Here is a 22905-nt window from a genome sequence, read left to right as displayed (position 1 = left end):
TCATAAACATTCCATAAAACCAATATAAAGTTCATTAAGATTTTTGTTATTGTGATTAGAAGAGCTTTGCAAAACATTTTAAATTAAACAGAAATCTCAGGAAATTAACACAAAAAACATATTATTGATGCTAATTTAACAGTAATCAAAGAAACACTAATATAAATGAGAAAAGTGTGATTTTTTTTTTAGTTATCTAAATTTGCAAAGACTAAGAAATGACTATGACAGTCAATGACGGACAAAGTGACAGGCTTACTCATGACGGTCTGAATAGTCCTAGATGCAATTTACCAACACTTATGCATAATGTAAAAGCAACACTTTTTTTTTTTGAGTGGGAGCCTCAAATAATGATATGATAAGAAACTGACCAATTTAGGTACAAAGATGTTCTCAAAAACAGCATACTCAAATGTAGTGTCTCACAACAGGAAAATGGTCAAAAAAATAATGATTTGCTGGTAAGGCAAAAGCCCATTAATCTTAATAATTTTACCTTCCAGCAACAATGAAGTACAGTGCAGTGGTGCACTGCACTGGACAGTTTGGTCCCAGTTTAACATATATTTTCCGTACATTCTATATTTGCCTAATACCAACTGTTGTGTAACAACTAATATCCCCTCTGAGTTTAAAGCCAATATTCACTCTGCCTTCTTTTTCTATATATTCCAAATGTCCTGTAATGTTGAAAATAGAAAATACTGTTTTAAATACAACCATCACACCTTTCTGTCCAGAGGACCAGAATGGGGGAACGGCTTCTCTCAAAACTTATACAGCTATCCCCATGAGTGTATCAAGTCAGGGAGAAAATGTGGAAGGTGTGCAAGCCGAAGTGACAATAAGGTGAGGTAGACTTAATAGCCACCATTTCTTTTAAATACACAACTCCTTCTGGCTTACTTTGATACACTTTCAGTTCTAATAAAGTGTTTCCTGGCTGGGGATAGAGCTGGTGATAGATTATTTGCTGAACATGTGTACCCTAATTATCCTTCATCCCAGGCAAACAAACCCAAAACAGGCTTCTTAAATACAAGGGAGATATCAGAGCTACGTTTCTGAGTAGCAGGTGCTCTCTGACACCCAGCGCCCCCATCTCCTGCCATAGGGCCAGACTTTAACTCTCTGCCTTCCCTCCCACATCAAAGTGCTAAAGTCCTGACCAATGAGACGTGAGTAAAATATGGTGAGGAATTAGGAGAAAATACTCTCTTGCCCTTCTTGCTATGTGGGATGCAGAAAACATAGCTAGGGCTCCAGCAGTCATTCAGAACCATGAGGTCACACTGACAATGACAACAGCTTGAAGGAGGCAAAGCAGAAAAGAAAGGAACAGTGTAAGTCTTCAACTTTGGACCTGACCTGTGCCACAGGGCTGAAATTAACCTTGACTGATAAATAATAGCCATGACAAATGAGCTTCTGAAATTTCTGCCGAACCTATTTTCCCTGGCTTCATTTTAACTGGCCAAAACATGGCACCAAAATAAACAGAAATAAGTAAATGAATAAATGAATAAATAAATAAACAAACAAATAAAGGCAGCCTTTTAATAAAACTTTCTGTTACTTGTTATTTTTAAGCAGGTAATTTGAACCTTATAGAGCACTTCTCTTTCACACACACTCACGGGCCTCTCTCTCCACTAATTAAGTTGCTTTTTAACTTGGGCTCAGAGCTGGATTGAGTTTGTAGGATGGTATCCCCGAGGTAAAAATGAATGCTGAAATATTCTAAATGTGAACATCCTGAAATAGTCTGTGATGAAAGACCCGAGGGCATATGACTAAGGATAGAAATGACAGTGGAGTGGATACATGTTAGTTCTGTGGTTCTGAGCATTCTCACTGGTCCACTGTGACTACAGGATAACGGTAATCCAAAGTGAGCACCATTCCTGGAAGAAACAGCGCCTGCAGAGCTAGATGTGATATGCATGGTTTTCTCGGGGAGTTCTTTAACCTTTTTATGAATGAACAGCAGCCTCCACAATAACCACTGTGTGTAACTGCCTATGTGCTAGTAGACATGATGAAAAACAACAATGCAGCGAAAAGGCGGTGACAGTGGTCTGATATGCTGAGAATGTAAATCTAGTCCCCTGATAGAAAGATAGCAAAGTTTCTAAGATCTTAAAGACTGGCATAAAACAAAACTATCATCTTAATTAAAAAAAAGTCTGGCTGAATAAATTTTTTCTCTATTGAGTTAAGGATATTAACCAGCAGGCAGAATGTATCTTAAATCTTTCCAGAGATATATACATAAGCATTGCTCAAAAACAATTACATTCTCCTCTGTACCATGACTAGGTCTGACCCCAATAACCCTTAGTGCATGTTCAGTATTATGCAGAATAACAAATACCTCCACAGTGCTAAGAATTCACATTGCATTTTAAATTTAATAACATGGTATTTATTAAACAACCATTAAGCCATTAAAGCCCAAGTGATGTTTAAATACTTCAATCTGGGCTAACAATTAACAGAATCAATTAAAATGGCTTGCCTTGTAATTTTAAGGCAATGCATCCACAGCACTGCAAATGGCTTGGGAGTGTTTTTCCTTCCTTTCCTACAACGGAATATTCCTTCAAGGGCATAAAAGGAAACTCATTGTCTGGGATTAAGACACTACAGTCGGTCTTGTGGCTATTCTAGGAAGAGACAACTGTACCAAATTAGCAATTACAGAATTGTAGCACATTTGAACCAAGTGGTTTGCTTTGCTTAGAAATAAAATTGCTAGGGTCCACAGCAAGACTCTGGGCAGCTGAACAGCTGATTCTCATTGGGCCTTTTTTCTTGAAGTGAGTGATGACGAGCCTAGTGCAAACACATGGGGATCATTAGAGCAGCATAATGACGTCAAAGTTTAGAAATTCAAAGGCACGTCACTACACATGTCCAGTCACAGTCGCCTTCATTTTAGCATGACAGGTGGTTTATTCATCTGGAATTTTGTATTTACCCTGAAAATAAGTTGCAATTTCTAGAAAGAATTTGTTTAGAATACTATAACGAACAGCCCCATGTCATAACAGTCTATAAGTCTCTTTTCTTTTTTTTCTCTCTCTTACTTTTCTTGTTGCTTTGCCTAGTATGTTGGTTCTGATTTATAAACTTAGTAATATATATACTATCTGCCTCAAGTGAGACAAAAGTGAACTGCCATCATAGGCCCACAGACGTCTGAGACCACACAGTTATCAACACTTGGATTTGCTCATTCACTTATTAAATGCTTACTTGGAGTTTCCCATGTAATGCGAAGAGCTGGGAAATAATAAAAATAGCTCTAAGGCTCTTTAACCTGAACTTGGAGAGAAGACTCTTGTGGATTTCAGAGCAGAGGTATGTAGAAAAGTAGGGGAGGCTTTTTATGTGGGAATATGCTGTGAAAGAATTAATCTCCATAAATTTAAAATGTCTTAGCAGATATTTTGCATCACCTTCAAGAATAACAAAATAAGTAAACCATGAATGGGAGTTACTTTTCATTTTGTACACAATAGCTGGTACAGAAAAGGCACAGGGTCCTGCTAAGACCAGAGGGGAGTTTATGAGTCTTCCATGAACTGTGGTAGCAAGTGAAAAGACAGATCCCTTAGGGAAAGCCAACAAAAATAAACGAGTTTACAAGCTGGTCTAGAAGAACTGGCTATTTTAGTAAGGCAGCCAATGAGAAAGAGAGACCCAAAATACTCCCTCTTCAACTGATGAAGCAGAGGATCACCACCGTCAAAGCATTTTCCCAGATTCTTAATGCCAGTGTGGAAATGCATTTCACGTAAGACTTTCAAAACAGCATGGTACTTGAAAAACAGATCCTAAAGTAGCTATCCTCGCCTCATGGATCTAAATGTTTATCACTGTCCACTACCTAAGACAATATCCTCTCCCATCTTGAGCTCATCCCTTTTAGACATGGCCAACAATTAGAGTATGTCAGGATTGAGAGAAAGTAAAAGTATACAGTAAACTGGGTGTGATGGCGCACGCCTTTGATCCCAGCGCTCAGGGAGGCACAGGCAGGCGGTTCACTGTGAGTTTGAGGCCAGCATGGTCTATAAAGCAAGTCTAGGACAGCCAAGTCTACACAGAGAAACCCTGTCTCAAAAAAGAATCATCAAACAAAAATGTATACAGTATATAAGAGAACATTAAACCAACTTTCTCATCATTTAGCTTGCATACAAAACTAACTACAGGCATTAAAAAACCACTGGTAGTCAAAACCATGTAAATATAAACTCAGATGCTCAAATGTCTTGGTTCTTTGCTTTGGTATCATTGTATCTGGATTCAGTTAAAAGTCCTTCCCTGTCTTCCTGCTCCAGCCTCTCTCAGCTCAGTTTGGGGGTTCATTCAGAACACTTTCTCACTGACAGAAACTTCACTCCTTTTCATAACCTGCAGATGTCTGTGACACCCATAATTCACAAGAAGGAAATATCCTAAGCCACCTGGAGCATTTCTGTTTCTCTACCTGTCTAAGTGTAAAAACATCTATTATCCCAGTTCCTTCTGCATGCTCAAGGATACATGCAGAAGCCTCCCTCTGAAAGCATATAAGCATCTTTATGCCAATCTTATATACACATACATATTATTAGGCAATATACATGTAATTCATATATGCTATTACATTAATGCCCAAAATAAGCAGATGCACGAGACTGTTGGCTCCACAAGGACCAAAGCTACGTAACAATACATTTCCAGATTCCCCACTTTCAAAGATACGTATTTATAAAAAGTGTTCTGCTTGGACCAGGACTGCAGTGGAAGGACTTCCCTCCAGTGGTGACCATGTCTGTGATGGATGGAAGCTGCTCTTGACCTAACCCACTCAGTCATTCACCTACTAAATTCAACTAACTAATACATGTAGTGTTTTCTCCCACATCTTTCTACAATACACTGGGCAGGGATACAAAGATCTCAAGGGGATAAAGGAAATAATGAAATGCTGATGCATGTTGAGGAGTTAAAGTCTCCAGTATCTAAGTGACAATTTTTTTTTTTTTAGAATTTGGATTTTTTTATGTACTGAAAACTTTCTGAAGGTTTAATGTAAAAAAATTACTTCAGTATCTTTTTCAATTAAGTTTTTATTTTTATATATTAATTATAGTTTATTCATTTTGTATCCCAGCTGTAGCCCCACTTTCCCTCCCTCATCTCCTCCCATGCCCTTCTCCAAGTCTACTGATAGGGGAGGTCCTCCTTCCCTTTCTTCTGACCCTAGCTTATCAGGTCTGATCAGGACTGGTTGCACTGGGCTGACAATTTTTGTACCTCAAGAAAGTCTGTGTGTGTTGTGGGGGGTGTCTCTAGAATGAACCCAAGGCCTCTTGCATACTGGGTAAGTGCTCTATCACTAAACCACACTCCCACCCCTAATTCTTTGTTTGGCAAAAGCTTTGGTGGATAAAGGGAGTTGCCACCAAAGCTTGACAATCTGAGTTCAAGTTCTAGACCCAGTATAAGAAGGATGAAAGGGCATCTACAATACCATAAAGTCATCCTCTGGCCTCTCCATACACACCATGCATGCACACCCCATCACAAAATAATACTGTCATCTTTTTTTTTTTAATGTAGACTTCTTCAAATTCTAAAAGTCTTACAGTAAAAATAATAATAATAATAACAAATGCTATATTCCAATTTCCTGTTTGTTTCAGAATTTGTGACAGAGTGATCAATAAAGCCATTTCAAACACTAAGGTATGTTGAATCAGGACATTGTTCAGGGTAGGAGGAGACAGAAGCATGAATTTAAGGACATAAGGAAAAGGTACAAAGTTTTATAACATCAGAAGGACTTATTCATGCCTCTAAATAAATATTAAAGGCTAGTGAAATGTCTCTGTGGCTAAAGCTACCTGCTGCCAATTCTGGTGGGCTGAGTTTTATCTCCTAAGCCCACAAGATGGAAGGAGAAAACCAACTCCAACAGGCTGTCCTCTGAACTCCATACTTACACCATGGAATTAGTATGCACGCACAGATACACACACAATGTGATAAACATCATATAAAATATTAGGACTCAAATATAGATTCTACTAGTGCTTTTGGAATGATGTAACAATGTATCTTAAATGTCAGTATTTATAATATGTTGAGCACTCTTTGCATTTAAAACAAGAATGAAAGTTTTAAAGAACAAGTTTAAAATGTGCTTAGGGTACATGGGTTCATATGGTCTTTAAGGAAAAGCAAAAAGAGAAAGGAGGAAAAAAGAGAGGGAGGGAAGAAAATTCTGAGCTAGATCATGATTTTTTGCAAGATAAAGTAGAAGATAGGCAGCTTCCCTCAGACCCAGTTTTGAGCATGGACTGCTGGAGCGGAGCGGAGTTTAGTATTTTCTGTCCTCTTCCTGGTTCTGAATGAATTCATGGAATCTGATCCACAAACAACTTATACGACTACAACCATTTAACATACCTTGACAGCCAGCGAATCAATAACTGGGGTTGGCCTTTGCTGATTACAGCTGTCCCATCAACTCTCCCAGAGAAAACAACTACAGGCTTTCTTGGGATTCTCCAAAAAGACTTGGGGGCAAAACCTAGGAAGCCTCACCAATTTTGTATTTAGCACTCAAAGATAAATTGCTTGGACAACCGGCAAGATGGCTCAGTGGGTAAGGGCACTTGCTGCCAAGCCTGATGGCCTGAAACCCATCCCCTAGACCCACATAGTAGCAGGAGAGAACTGATTCCCAACAGTTCTCCTCTAACAGCCACATGTACATTGTGGTATGTTTGTCTCTGCAAACACACATGCGCACACACACACATACACACACAAAGTAAATAAACAAAATAAATGTAATTTAAAATTTTCATCATTGGACATATCAAATTGAATGCATCTAATTGACCTGGCTCATGCAAAAAAAAAAAAAAAAAGGAAAATTCTTCATGCACTGTAGAGTTAATTCTTTTTAAATAGTAACTATACAAAGAAGTTATTTGAACAGATACAAATGCAAGCCCCAAATACCACTGTTTCTTTCTCTCTCTTACCTCTTTCTCCCTTCTGTAACCTCCCTTCTTCCCTTTCGGCCCCTCCTTTGGGAAGCAGAAAGTCATCTAAACATGATGGATGACGCCAGCACTTAATTCGGTGTCTACACTGTTTTAAAAATATTGACTTTCTGGTCCTCAAGCTTTCAGAGACAGGGAGGCTATTTAGAGCAGAAGTCAGGCCTCCCAGTCCTACTCCCTTTTCTCAGGAGGAGGCAGCACAACCTGCTATAAAGGGCGGGCTTCCAAGGCACAGAAGCTGCTGGGAAGCCCACTGCTCATTTCGAGCCTTTTGCTCAAACTCTCTGAGTCCAAGCTCCCCAGATCCTGACAGCAGGGCTGCTGAGAGATGAAGACCATGTGTGCGACACATGGAAGGGTGCCTGCGCACAGCAGCCATCCAAAGCGCAGCACCGACCAACTCTAAGTTCTTAACGTTCTTCCACAACTGCTTACAGGCAGCCCCTATGTAGCTTCCTCTTAGCACAGTGCCTACCTGTGGCATGGTTTGTCATTTCTTTCTGGTTTCTTTTAAAACAAATGATTTGGAAAACGCCTACTTTTCATGTCTAAGAGGTGTGTGTGTGTGTGTGTGTGTGTGTTTGTGTGTGTGTGATTAAGACTGTACAAATCCGGAGAATTTACCAATGGCTTTGAAAATATGGCAGCCACGTCCTTAACTTGTCCTCTACACTGTATTGAAACACATTCATGTAAGGAATTTATGATTTGGTTCTTTTAAAGTCTACCCAAATTACACTGTTAAAATAACTTGTCCCCTGCCCCCATCAGATTAGCAAAGACTTAATAAGTAAACAAAGAGTCCTACAGTAAAGATGTGGGCCCAGTGGCATTCCACAGTGCCTATGTTTGCATGAGTATAACCTTTGGTCTCTAGAGCAAAGACAATTGCATCACAAGTTCTAAAGTGACTCTTGTGCATTCAGCAAGGCAGGAATGCATTCTTTCCCCCCAAAACATTCCTATACATAGGATAATAGATAATAGATAATGTTCATTATCTCAGAACTTACAAACAGCAAGAAGAAGAAGAAGAAGAGGAGGAGGAGGAAGAGGAAGAAGCAACTTTATGTCTATCAGTGAGAGAGTGGACATAAATACAACTTAATGTTCATCAATAGGGAACAAGACAGATAAGTTTTATAGCCATCCCCACAGAATATCAGGCAGCTATTAAAATCTATGCTAACAAAAAAGAGATGGGACCAGCTAATGAAGTAATCAGGTATAAGGTAGTACTGTCTACAAGTATGAATTTAGTGTGCTGAAGTGATTCTCAAGTGGTAATCACAAGAGGAATTTACAATAAAGAACTAGAAATACACATGGTGATCAAATCCATCCCAGTCCCTGGAAGGACACACTGGACTTGCAGCCCACATCCTAATTTGAAAAGAAGTGTGGGCTGAGCTCAGTGCTGATTCAGATTCTTTTAATGAACGACAGGAAATGAATGATGGGAAAGTAGATAATAAGACTAAGAGTTATGTCTAAGGCTGATACACAGCCTCTTTGCACTTTGAGTTGGAGGAAGTCTGAGTGAGTTTCATTCCACTTGCACTGATGGTCTCTTGCCTGGCTAAGACATTTTGGCAGAGTTTGCTGAGATGAGGGAAGGTCTAGAAATGGAAAGGTAAAGACTCACAACCTGCTCAAGCATACGTTTTCACAGTGGAGGAGGAAATGAAAATGCATACACACACACGCCTGCAAATACATATTAAAGCACAACAGTTTGCCAAGGAGAAATGCCTCAACATGCCATCTGTCTTCCCCTGGATTCAATAGTATTACCATCACACACTTCATTCCTAGTTTAGAAACTCCTAGTTTATTCCCAGTGCCCACTACAACCACCACCAACACAGACAGGGACAGGAGGCATGCCAGTGTTTTCCAGCTTTCACAAACTTGCTTCTGTATCAATTTTCTTGTCAGTGTTTCTAACTTCTGACTGTACTCCACAGACGTGAAGCAGAATGAGACTTCCCTGGGGGCACTTGTACATCTCATGTGAAACACACTTCTACTCCAGAAAACAAAGAGTAAGGCAAGTGTGGGTGACTGGTAGAAAGAGCATCCTTCTGCTCAGACCTGTTTTGATCTGGCTTTCGTGTGGCCACCGCTCTGCCTGCCTCTGTGCCTGCCTGCTGTCAGTCCAGGTCCCGTTGTCCTTCAGCAGAGCAGACTTCCTACAATCTGCAGTCCTGTGAACCTAAACCTGCTGAAGTTACAGTGCAAAAAAACAGACACAATTTAAACTGCCCCCCTCCAATGTCACAACTCTCAAACCCAAAGGTGTCCATCTGACTGCCAGGAGCAGCATCCACATATTTGTTTGAAGATGTCGGTGTAGAATAATCAATGTGAGTGTGTGTGTGTGTGTGTGTGTGTGTGTGTGTGTGTGGTGTTCTAAGTTGTTTCCTTGTGGTCACTTTCAGGAAATACAGGCATTTCTTGGTTCAGAGCTCGGATTGCAAATCAATATGTGTTTTAGTAGCTTAAAATATTTTTTTTTTTCCTAAACTGGAAGTGCGCTAAGCTAATAATTAACCTTAAACATACCATCACTTCTGCTAAAGACGTTTTCTGCACACAGCCTCAAATCACTCGTTGGGTTAAAGGAATAGACAAGCTGTAGTAAAAGCTCTCCAGGAGACGAGATCGTTTTCATTGGGTCACCTGGGAGCTTCTCGTCTGAAATCTGCAGCTTCTTGGAGGACAGTGTGAGCCGGTAGGAAAGAGCACCCTAAACAAGATACCACCCAGAGCCCAATTATTTTTCTCAGAAAGTTGTCTGAGATAACTTGAGGGCTCCCAGATTGAGTAATTCTTGCGTCCAAGATCGCTATCTGCAGGTTTCCACGGTGTTGATTCTTTTAAGGTGTCCTTATTAACTGCACTGCAAGGGTTCTGATCGCACTTCTCTGGCGGCGGCGGCGGCTGCTGGGGGGAACGAAGAGCAACGCGCCAGAGCTGCGGCAGCCTGGCGGGCCAACTAGACGGCCAGGGGCGAGCACTGACCCCCCCCGCCCCCCAACACACACACGCTGCTCCCACCCTTCCTGACACCCGCGCGCCCCGCAGGCACTCACCGCTGTCCAGCCGCGCGATCTGGGGCAGCCGGTAGGTGCTGACCAGCAGGTCGAGCGGCACCGCCACTGGGCTCCACTTCACATCCTTGAGGCTGCAGCCCAACGAGGGCGCCGGGTCCATCTTCCCCGCCTCCTCCGGGCCCCGCGCTCCCGCGCCCGCGCCACCGCTGGCTGGCGGGCGGCTCCGCACTCCCGCCGCGGGCAGCCCCGGGCAGCGAGGCACAGCGGCGGGGACGCCGGCGCCAGTCTTCAGCGGCCACACCGAGGCATGGCTGGCGCCCCGCGCCCTCAAGCCCGGGGAGCACTGCAGGCGGCCCGGCTGGCTGCGGCGGCTCCCGCTCCGCCTCCGCCTCCCTTGGCCCCGGCTCTGCAGCGGCGACGGCCGGCCGCCCGCCTCCTCCTCGGCCCCCTCCTAGCCTCCGCCTCGAGCACAGTGTGAGGAGGAGCCGCGGGTCCGAGGAACGCCATAGCAGCGCTCCCGGCACTGACTAATCAACAAGGTGCAAGGGACGCCTGCGCAGCCTGCCCCGGCACCGCCTCCGCGCCCGCCTCCCCGCAGGAGGCTCCGCCTCCCTGGAGGACAGGCTCCGCCTCCCCAAAGCAGGCCTCGCCTCTTCGACTCAGGCCCCGCCTCCACTCAACTAGCTCCTCCTCTTTGAGTCGCAGCCTTCACGTCCATGGAACTCGGGCTCCACCTCCAGTAGCTCCGCCTCCCTTCCGGTAGGTTCAGCCTTCCACACGTCCCGCCCCTGAATGACCACGCCTTCTTCTAGCTCCGCCTTCCTCCCCTAGCCCCGCCTCCTTTGCCTCGTCTCTCTTAGGCCCCGCCTCCCTGGTCCCGCCTCCCGCAGGCTCCGCCCTCCGCACATTTCCCTAGCTAAGACCTCTGCCTCTCTCCAAGGCGGCTACCGGGACTGCGGTACCCGCTCGGCTGCGCTCCGCAAGCTTTGGCTCTCGCTCCCCCGTCCGACCGCTCGCGTGCCCTGCAGCCTCCTCTGGCTCGTCCTTTCTGGAGCCTGAGGTGCAGTGCTCTTCGTGGTCCGCAGTGGACCTCTGGCAGCTGCAGGTTGTCCTAGCTTTAGGGACCTGGGTGGGAAAGAGCCTGCTCGAGACCGCTATGGAGCCAGCTTTCCGTGGTGCTTAGCAACCCCGCAACCCACCACGGACGGAGCTGGAAGTTACTGTGACCAGCCTAAGTCAGACATAAATCCCTTTTCCTGAGTCTGCTACCTGAACTTTTGGGGGATGTCGCAAAATGGCACAGCTCTTGAGAGGAGGTGCTGGCACTCAACCCACAGGTCACTTTCCATAATAATGTTGCCCACAGTTTTTGAAATAGGGCTTGCTTGTTGCCAACGGAGCTCAAGACAATAGAAGGGAGTGCGAGGTTCCAATTTTCCAGGCACACCACGGACTTGTCTTTTGAATCTTTTTATGCCCCCACGTGAAGTTAAATTAGGAGAGATGAGTAGTTGCTAAGGTGAACATCCGTTTTCTTCCTCACTTCCTTCCAGGGCCTCTCACATCAGAATATTGGTTACATTACCTACTAAATTCTTCAGCTCAAGTTTTTCATGCTGTGACATTCATGTTAATATTTTCAGTCATGACGAAAAAGATGTATATTAGCAGTTCATAAAGTTCTAAGACTCACTCACATATTTCAAAACCATACCGTGCTAAAAAAAAAAAAACGATTTTTTCTAAATATCTTATTCATTTCGGCAAATAAAGCTTAGACTCAGAGAGAGGAGAAGAAAGAAAGAGAGAGAGAGACAGAGAGAGAGAGAGAAAGAAAGAAGAAAAAGAGACGACAGAAAATATCTGAGGTTGGCTAAGGTCAGGGGTCCTTTATTTGTCCATTAAGTAGATCCTACATCCTTACATGGTGAGCTGATTTTTAAAAAACACTTTGTTTCCATTCTATTCTATTTAAAAGCTTTGGAGAATATGAAAAGTAGTTCTCTCTCCCAAAAAGGACTGGTGACTTATGACCTAACGACAAGACAGAAAGTAAAAAGATTAATGTAATCAGATTTGTTTTTAAATCAATGAAGACCATACATTAGGTTTGCTCTTATTGCTGACTTGGCATAAAAGATTTCATTTCAATCTTAAGTATTTAAGGGAAACCGTTTTCATAAGCCAATTCCTGGTAAGTTTTCCATCCTAAAGAAATACTTAATAAGCACATTAAGTATGAGATGAAGCCTTGGTAAGACTGCAAGAAAAAAAAAATCAACTGAACTGACAATATTCCAAATATGTTTTGGGGATTATTAAACCAATATTGGGTTTATAAAAACACAACACCAGAGTTGCTTAGATCTTAAACGTTTCCCTGAAGACCATGTATGAGAGGATGAGAGGATGTGGGGAGCTGCTCAGAGATGGTGCAGCCTTTAAGAGGTTAAGACTGATGAGAGGCTCTGTGTTACTAGGATGGGGTGCCTCTGGGGAGGATAAACTGTGGAACATGGCTTCTTCCTTTTCCTCTCTTTTGCTTCCTAGAGGTGAACACTTGGCTCCACCCCATAGCGGCCCCAATCCATATGGGCTGCACCAGAAACTTTGAAAGTGTGGACCAACTATAACCAGATTTGTTTAAAGTATTTGTTATGACAAAGGAAACCTGATTAGCACAGCCAGTGAAGTGTGCAGCAGATTGTTTATAAACATGTTTTCTTTCTTTCTTTAATGAGGGGGGGAGAGAGAAAATATGCCACATGTGTGCTAGTGCTCATAGAGCCAGTTGTAAGTAGTTGTGAGCCGCCTGATACGGGTGCTCGGAACCAAATTCAGGTCCTCTAGAAGCATAGCGAGTACTCTTATCCACTGAACCATCTCTCCAGTCTCATAGCGTAATCTTTAGGTAGTTAAAAATATCACCTCCAGACCAGTGGGATGGCTGGATGGATAAAGGCCCTTGCTGCCAAGCTTGATAACCTGAGCTCAGTCTCCAGGATCCATATGGTAGAGAGAACTGACTCGCACAAGTTGCCTTCTGACCTCCACACACATAATAAACAAATTTAAATATTCAAATACTACATACGCTCAATTCTGCAGATTAGTCAGTGGTGCTGCTCTTGTACAGGATCTTGGAAAACTGTGGCTTCTTCTTCTGAACACTGTTAAGTTAATAATAGTGTTCATCTCAGAAGGCTTGTACGAGAATCTAGTCATTGAATACATATTGACATATTAACATAATGTCTGATACATAGGAAGTACTTTGCTCTTATAGGTTGAGTATTCCATATGGAAGGGCTTGAGACGAGGAGCATTTCAGCTTTGTTTTTAACTTTAGGATATTTGCGTATACCTAATAAGATATCTTGAGGAGTGAAATCCTAATTTAAACATGAAATTCATTCATTTTCTTACATACCTTAAGTATATACTATTTCATATATTTAATGTATATCATTTATATTTTGTATATACCTAAGTTGCATGATTTTTTTTAACATTTTATTGTAGGTGCTGAGGCTTGAACCCAAGGCTTCGCACATGCTCATCCTTATGGAGATAATTTTACATGTTGTTTTCAATGTCTCTGTGACTGTCATTTGAGGCCAGCTCTAGAATTTTTCACTTACCCTGTCAGTACTCAAAAAAATGTAATATTCGAACATTCCTGATTTAGAATTTTAATTTAGGAATGTTCAGCCTGTGCTATTAAAAGTGCTATTGGACCTTGTGGGGCTCCCTGTCTCCTCTAGGTTATACTAATTCCTCCTTCCTTCATATGATTTCCTACACTCTGCTGAAGGCTTGGTTATTGGTCTCAGCATCTGCTTTGATACACTGCTAGGTAGAGTCTTTCAGGTGCCTTCTGTGGTAGGCTACTGTCCTGTTACTTGTTTTCTCCTACTTCTAATGTCCATCCCCTTTATCTTTCTAAGTGAAGATTGATCACCTTACCCCTGGTCCTCTTTCTTGTTTATCTTCCTTAGGTGTACATATTTAAGTATATTTATCCTATCTTATAGGTCTAGTACCCACTTATAAGTGAGTATATACCATGTGTCTCTTTCTGCTCCTGGGATATCTCACTCAGGATGATTTTTTTCTAGAGCCCACCATTTGCCTGCAAAATTCATGATTTCCTTGTTTTTAATTGCTGAGTAATATTCCATTGTGTAAAAGTACCACAATTTCTTTATCCATTCCTCCATTGATAGACATCTGGGTTGTTGCCAGGTTCTGGCTATTACGAATAAACATGCTACAAACATGGTTGAGCAAATGTCCTTGTTGTGTACTTTTCTGAGACTGTTCATCCAACCAAGGACCATTCATGGATATAACCTACAACTCCTGCTCAGACATAGCCCATGGTAGCTCAGTATTCAAGTGGGTTCCCTAGTAAGGGGGACAGGAATTGTTTCTGACATGAACTCAATGCCTGGCTCATTGAGCTTCCCCTCCCCGCTGAGGGAGGAGCAGCCTTGCTAGGCCACAGATAAGGACATTGCAACCATCCTGAAGATACCTGAAAAGCTAGGGCCAGTTGGAAAGAAAAGAGGAGGACACCCCCTCTCAGTGGACTTGGAAGGGGGCAGGGAGGAGATGAGGGAGGGAGGGGAGGATTGGGAGGGAAAGAGGGAAAGGGCTACAGCTGGGATACAAGTGAATGTATAAAATTAATTAAAAATAAAAAATATTTAAAAAACAAAAGCAAAAAAAAAAAGAAAATGAAACAAACCAATAAAAAAAAAGTGCTATTGGAGAGGACAAGTTTTAGAGAAGAGATGAAGAGACAAAATGAAATTGAAAGAAGGGCTTAGATTTAGGAAAAACAGCACACAGTCAAGGAACAGTCCTCAATGAGGAGACCTTAACATAGGACTTCCCTCCATGACTCAAGAGTCTGCAGAATGAATGAGCCACGGCGAGCCTGGCAGAACTGGCCTTGATAAGCCCAAGGGTGACCTGGGCAGGAGACAGCCGAGGACTTCTGTGACAGACTCACCCCAGCCCCCTAACTGTGCGCCCACAGTTCACAAATGCACAGCTTGTCCATTCTCTGCACTATCAGCTCTGCAAGATAAAAACATTACATACTGCTCTTCCCATATCGCAGAGTCCTGGAGCACATAATAAGCAGAGTCAAGTGTAATGACAAAGTTCACGGCCCTCGTGTTTCTCTGGAAATTCAGGCTTTTTCCCTTCTGAGAAGTTCTATGTTTGCCAGAAGTAACCTAGAAGTCAGTCCCTTGCTAGATTCTTGTACAATGTCCGTGTCCCTTTTGTCCAAGGAATAAAGCATAAAACCCTTTGGGCAACCACATGTTCCCTTCAGTGACTGATCTGCACCCCCCCCCCGACTCATTTTTATCGGTTGCCTTCTGACATCATATGATACAGGTACCCTCTCAGCCTAGACTGCCTTCTTCCTTTCTCTTCCTGGGGAACACCTCTTCTAGCGCTAGGTTTTTATATTCTGAAAAACACCTCCTTTTCCAAAGAGAACCCCTTTCTATGACATCATTGTACCAGGGAATGCCCTCCTCTGCTGTGTTAACTGCTGTCTGTTTTCATGCTGGCTTTCCTTACTAAAAACCAAGTAGCTGTGGGCACAGATATGTTAGACCCCTCTCTGTTTCTCTAGCTCCTATCACCATCCTTGGTAAAGGAAAAGCGATAAATGTATAAACGTTCCAGCTCAGCACATTCTGTGTTACTTCAGAGGTTCCCTGCATCTCTCCATCATAAGCAATCCATGAGGTCCAGATATTATTAAGATTTTTGGTTGTGAGCCTAGCCTTTCACAGCTGGTCCATCTCTCCAGCCCTATTATTAAGATTTTTAAGATGCAAACCCATTTGGGCAATGTTCCTTATTTTCATCTGAAAAACTGATCCCATTGCCATTGAGATCTCTACTCATCACAGAGTAGAGATTATGGTTATTGACTAGAACTGTGATAATAATTGGCATGGTTAACTTACTTGCAGTCTCTCTTACTATGACTTTATCTCAATAAAACATCACTTCTTAATCTGTAGGTAATGACCCCCTTGGGGTCGAATGAACTTTCACAGGGGTTGCATAAGACCATCAGAAAACACAGATATTTACATTACAATTCATAACAGTAGCAAAATTATAGTTATAAAGTAACAGCAAAATAATTTTGTGGTTGGGGTCACCACAACATGAAGAACTGTTTTAAAAGGGTCCCAGCATTGGGAAGGTTGAGAACCGCTGCTCTCAAAGATGTCCATTGTTAGCCTTCCTACCCATTTGACGTAGAGTAGGCACAGATGATATCTGTGAATGTCTACAACGAATATATATCCTCTGAAAGAACACCGAGAGTGTGCTTTTGTAGTCTCCCTCTTCTTCACTTTTGATCCAGGCTATGACTTTCCCGAGTAGATTATTAGATAACACAGGTGTTCCAGTGTCGTTGGAGGACCACAGAGAAAAACATCACAAGTTGCTGTGCATCAGTGTGGAAGGCAAAGGGAAACTTACAGGAGCTGGTTCTCCTGTTCCATCATGTAATTCCTAGGGATAGAATTCAGTTTTTAGGCTTGGTGGCAAAGGTCTTAATCTGCTGAGCTATTTCTCCATCTTAGAAAGCATGATTTTACATAAGATATCCTTTTGTGTTTTTTAGTATTGACAGTTCCTCAAAACAGGTAGCATTATGCTGAAAATTATAGAAACTTCAAGAAATCAGAAATAAAATGGTGAATAACAAGCATTAAATTGTTGACTTTACCAAAATCATCATATATGTGTGTGTGATTATGCGTGTGTATAGCTTCATAGGTTATAAGGTCTAGTTTGTGAGAAAGTTGGTTCTTTGTGGAAGGTCATTTTACTCCAAGCAAACATAAGACCTTAGTTGGAGAATGTGTTTAGTTTGGGGAATTATGCAAGACTCCCCAGTGGCAAGATTACATGGGCAGAGGCTGTCTGTACAGTCCTAAAGCTTTAATACCACTGTCTAAGATGAGGATAAATTAGTGAGTCATTAATTATTCATTTTGCAGGGCTGGAGAGATGGCTCAGGGGTTGGGAGCACTGGCTGCTCCTCCAGAAGACCCAGGTTCAATTCCCAGCACCCACATGGCAGTTCATGACTGTCTGTAACTCCTGTTCCAGGGGATCCAACTCCCTCATACAGACACATGCAGGCAAAACACTAATATACATAAGATAAAAATAAATTGTTCATTGTGCATGTTAATGAATTGGCTTTCTATGAATATGTTGTTACTTTTACTTTTGCAGTGCTAGGAAGCAAACTGGGGGTCTTGTGTATGTCAAGGTAAAGTCTCCGGTCCAATAAATTGGTTTTTAAAAATACATATTTAAAGTAGAGGTCAGACAAAGTTTAGCTACAGTGTTTCTAGTGAAATACATACTCTAAGCTTGTTTTACACTTAGAACCGTCTGTAGTTGATGACATGATTTAGCTTTTCTTCCTCAGCAAATTTATCTATTTAATGGCACAAAGTAAGGTTACAAGAAGTTTCATCTTGCTTTTACTAGTACCAAAATAAAACGATCTATTGTTAAACTACTAGAGGAAAAAAAAAGGTCTTCTTGGACTGTATGTGCGTCTTTGGTTCTGGTGACCCAAAGTCTCAGGAGCTCCTGTGTCAGTGGCACTTATGGGTGCTTCCGGTTAAATCTCTCCCCAGAAAGACGATGAGAGTTTTAGCTCTCTGCTGAAACACCCTCCCAGGAAGGTCCACCCCTCCATCATTCCTAATTACACATTTTCTCCTGGGTCCTACAGTGGGCAGTGAGAGACAGCTGGATGGTGCTGGGCTCTGCCAGATTCCAGTGTACGCTGGTGAAAACTGACATTTCCTCCTTCACCCTTCTCAGAGTTGACTACGACACCACAGAGTGTCATGTTAGTTTACCTTAGATGATACAAGATCACACTTAACTCTCCTAGTGGATTTTATACTCCTTCCCAAACCTATGTCCTTAAAAATTCATGCCTTACTTCTACCTAGGAAGCAAATGAACGCTTTCCCCATCAGAGTATTTTCAGTTTTGCTTAATTTTTGTGGTGCGGTGGGCTAATGTGGTTTGTTATGTCTGTATATCATAAAATATTTAAATCTGGAAAAGTTTAACCAAGAGAAATGTGTGCTACAATTCTATCATCCCAATTTAACTATCTACCACTATTTGGACTTGGCAAATATACTACTTGAGTGTGTGTATGTATGTATGTATGTATGTATAATGCTTTATATCTTCTTAATTGGGGTCAAACTATAATAAAAAGTTGAAGCTCACCTTTCTCACTTAACAATGAATGGTGAACATTTTATGTGTTATTATATATTTCAAGATGTGTCATTAAAATGACTGTAGTATTTTATCATATCATGATTCATTCAGTTCTTTCTGATTTGACATTTTAATGATTTACTATGTTTCCATTATTAATAAGCCCTTCATGACTTTCCTGCAGGCAAATCTTTGGGTATAGCCAAGACTTTCCCCCTTACTAGAAGTTCCTAAGTGGCGAATTTCTGTATTAGAATGTATGTTTTTTTAAAGGATTTTTAAATCATTAATAAATCATTTATAAAGTTCTATTTATAGTGCTTAGAAACTGAGATTATATTATTTTTTTCATTGTTTACCAAATGAGAGAAGACATTTACAAATTATTTGGACAAGTAGGGGCTAGAATATATCTCAGTGATAAAGGAGATATACTCAGTGCATACTCAATGCTCAGTGATACAGTAAGTGCATACTCAGTGCTCAGTGACACAGTGAGTGTGGACTCAGCATGCTCAAGCCCCGAGTTTGAGTCCTAGAACTCTCTTCCCACTACTGTGAACATCCAGTAACCAGCAGTAAAAACTAAGCACAGTGGCTCTATAAAGGGCAAGAATACTTAATGAAGACTGATGATATCGTTCCAGGGGTTGGGGGAAGGCATTGAACAACTTCAGTTCAATCCCTGGGACCCTGTATTAGTTGCTTTTTGATTGCTGATAAAAACACCATGATCAAGGGAACTTATGGAAGGAGGGTTTATTTGGGCTTATGGCTCCAGAGGGTTAGAGTCTGTGATGGTGGGGTGGAGGCATCAGGGGGCAGACATACTGCAGCAGCAGCAGCAGTGAGAGCTCACATCTTAAACTGAAAGTTCAAAGCAGAGGGAGTGAGCTAAAAATCTTCAAAATCTCAAATCTGTCCATACTTACCTCAACAAGGTCACATCGCCTAAATCTACCCAAACAGAACCAACAACTAAGGACCCGGGGTGGGAGAGAGAGAGAGAGAGAGAGAGAGAGAGAGAGAGAGAGAGAATAAATAAAGAAATCAATATAATAAAAAATAGTGTCTTAAAATAAAGAGAATAATTAATGAAGCCACAAGACCACAAGTCTGGATAAGTTCCTCCTACATCTTGAATTTTTGGTTGTGAGCCTAGCCTTTAACAGCTAACCCATATCTCCAGTTCTCTGTCTACATTTCAAAATAACAGATAGAAGTAGAAAAATAAGATAAATACGTGACATACTGGGGAATAGTAAGAATCATAGGATGCCGGGAAAGAGCAGGAAATACTATGTAGATCTGTGAGCATCCCGTTATTTTTCACACCTCTATCCAGGCCTGTGTTTGTATTTCCTCCACAGAATGGTCCTGAATGTGACCTTTTTCCTTTCTTGACTTTAATCAGTAAGAAGCATGCCTTTAATTTCCCTGCATCCTTACCATTAAATCTTAGGGGAAGATAAAGTACCTATGAGGAGGTATCTAGCTTAAGTTGATCGGTGCTCACAGTCCCCTGGCATTTAAATAGGCACCAGGGAGTCATGGGGGCAGAGATCATTGAGTTTCACTTTGCTCTAACTGTTCTGCTAATGTACTGGAAGCTATGCCATTAACGTGATTGTGCAAGCTTTCCTTGGGTCCTGTTGAAGGGCCTGACATATACAGAAGTACCGTCTTTGCTTGCCTCCCACAAGCTCCCATCCAAAATCTATTTTAAGATACATTTCTCTAGCACTACTTCAGATGCTCAAAATATCTTTTTACTACTTTAACAGTAGTAAAAATGTAAAATTCCATGTACCCTCTCCAAACATTTTCTCATCATACTGCTGAATAATTTAGAGTCACACTTATATTTGTCACTGTTGGCCCTTTTCCAAGGACGCAAGTCATTTGCCACATTTTTAAAAAGTTGACACAATGAGAATGAACTGTAAAAACAATACAAATTTATGAAATGTTAACAGAAAATCTGATTTTTACCTTGCTTTCTAATATCACAAATGCTTTATATCAGTTAATAAGAGTAAAGATACTGAGTTGAAAATATTTACAATGTTTCAATTTATCAGTTACACTTCTACTTTGTCAGAGTTTAATAAGAGAAAAAAATGAAAATATTCAAACTGTTAAAACAACAGTTACATGTGTTCTAGTGTTGGTATATTTATTATAGTAACTAACATCCTTCCAAAGGGAAACAGACAATAATGTGATCAACTTTTAAAGTACACTTTGATTAAATGGGCACATAAATGCCCATTGCTCATTACACATTCTTCATCCATCCATCAATCTACCCACTTATTCAATAAGTATTTATAATATTCGAGGCGCCCTGTAAGCCAGTGAGGACAGAAATGGGCTTTCATAGTAGAGCCAGAAACACTATAACTACAACCCAGTGAGGAAGAGGTAGGGATAAGAAGGGTGGTATTTTGCGAATTGCAAGGGGAGTGTCTTGCCTGTTGAGAATTATGAAAGTAATCCAACCTCTCCGGAGAAGATGGTCTGCTAGAGAATCTTACAACCATACAAGGCTCTAGACCATGACAAGACATGGGAAGAAAGCTAGGAAGGGGCCAGTGTGACTAATACCATTGAAGCTAGAGCAGCCCATTGCATGAGAGAATTACTGCAGTCAGTTTGGTTTTGCAGTATCTTGAGATCTGAAGTAGAGACTAAAGAAACGAGTAAGAGAATTGGACAGGATTCAAATCACAAAAGGGCCATGCCCATCCTGAGAAGGGACACCATCTTAATCACAGAAGATGATGACCTATAATGGATGATCTACAGATGAAAATGAGGGCTCCTAGAATATGGGTGATTACTGAGATCACATCTGAATTTTGAAAAGAGTACACAAGTAGATTTGAAGAGGTTGGTCTGAAAAGATGGAGGACAAGTCAGAGACAGGAGAAGCATCTGATGACAGATCACAGAGGGTTTAGCCAGGATAATATATTCTCAGAAGTGTAAACAGAAAACAGATCTAAGGAACTTATTAAGGAGCTAAGATCCTCAGAACTTGATTAATTCATTCCCATCATGGATGAAGCAGTTCTCCAGAAATAAACATGGCTTTATGAGAACAAAAGGCAAATCCTACTGTAAGACATCCAGTGTGTGCAGCCATGTAGTTAGTACATAGAGGAGTATACAAAGACCGAAAAAAAAATTAACATTGAATTTTTATATCAGTCTATGGTAAGTCAGACTAGAGGTGAAGCAAGGTGACTTTGAAGGGACAGATCAACTTCCAGACAAGTGTGGGTTTTATCAACAGTCTTATCTACTAAGCAGCATCATTTTTTCTCAGCTATTTGGGACGTTGGTAGTGATGATCCCATTAACAGCTGGGATGAGGTGGGGGGGGGGAAGAAGGGCCTAGTGAATATGAGATGGGGAAGAGACAGAATGGATTGAATGTGTATATTTTAAATTTGAGTCACCTGTGAAATATATTGGACAGACAGCTGGAAGGAACATGATAGAACTGGGAATAAGAATGTAGGACAGAGGTGCATGTTTGATAGCTAAAGTCACAGGCGTGTTACGGATGGGCAGTCTGGGATCCTTTTGCTCTACCCAGATAGAAACCATGAACACAAGTGAGAAACTTGTAGTGCTGGTGTTGGTCCACCTTAGCATCTGCAAGCACCACCTCCAGCAGCAGCAGGTGGTACTGTCTAGTGTCTTACAGCTCTCACAGAACTGGGATACTGGGACATCTGAGCTCTACAAATGCTCCAGCTCTTGTGTAGACACGGGGAGTCAGGGCTCCTCAGTCACTGTGGAGGCTGTCACTGCGACTTGCTGGCATAGGCTCCTGGATTGCTCATTTTCTAGCAGTGGCTAACATTACAGCTTCTAGGCGTTAGATCAGGATCTAAGATCCCTGATCTCTCCCGCCATTGCTGCTGCTTCTGGTGCTATCATTGGTGCTGTGGCCTTGGCTTCAACTGTTGCCGCTGCCACTCTGTTATCACTGTCTGAGACGTTCCCCTAGCTCCAACTTTTCGGTTGTTAAGGCTTGCCTAAAGCTGTAGCCACCAGCCTCCCGCCCTCCACACTGCTGCCGTGGTGAAGGTGGCACTGTTCCTGTGGGCCCACCTTCACAGACCCGGTGCTCTCCACGGTTCGGTTCTTCATTTTACTCAGCTGCCAAGCCCGTAGTTTTGCTGCTTCTGCAGCTCAGCCTGCCAGCCGCTTGCTCAGCTGTCCCTGCCACTTTCTTAGTGTCACCAGCTCAGCCTGCTCTGCTGAAGGGAGGTGAGGAAAGACCACTGAAGAGCTTTTTATGAATCTGACGTCGCATCACTAGGAGAGGCAACACAGGAACGGGTCTCCTGTTGGGCTCTGCAAGTGAACCAACGGCCTGCGTGGGTGTCCAGAGAAAGGGAGTTGGTGACACAAGTTTTCACGCCAGGGAGAGTTCCTGTTTAAAGCAACCG

The 22905-nt window shown here is 42.0% G+C and overlaps 1 protein-coding gene across 2 annotated transcripts in view; it reads right to left on the bottom strand.

Moving 5' to 3' along the window:
* Garem1 (GRB2 associated regulator of MAPK1 subtype 1) overlaps positions 1 to 10574 on the bottom strand; it is a 177201-nt gene extending 166627 nt beyond the window's left edge. The window contains exon 1 of one of the 2 annotated variants that reach the window (XM_055625411.1): positions 10169 to 10574. In XM_055625411.1, the coding sequence (XP_055481386.1) occupies positions 10169 to 10289 (121 nt within the window). In that variant the 5' untranslated portion in view covers positions 10290 to 10574. The remainder of the gene's footprint in view (positions 1 to 10168) is intronic. The other variant, XM_055625410.1, reaches the window with a different exon arrangement.
* Positions 10575 to 22905: the final 12331 nt, after the last annotated feature.

This window comes from Psammomys obesus, unplaced genomic scaffold (assembly GCF_907164565.1).
Source record: "Psammomys obesus unplaced genomic scaffold, mPsaObe1.curated_primary_1811, whole genome shotgun sequence".
Taxonomy (NCBI): Eukaryota; Metazoa; Chordata; class Mammalia; order Rodentia; family Muridae; genus Psammomys; species Psammomys obesus.
This window is presented reverse-complemented; position numbering and strand designations above follow the sequence as displayed.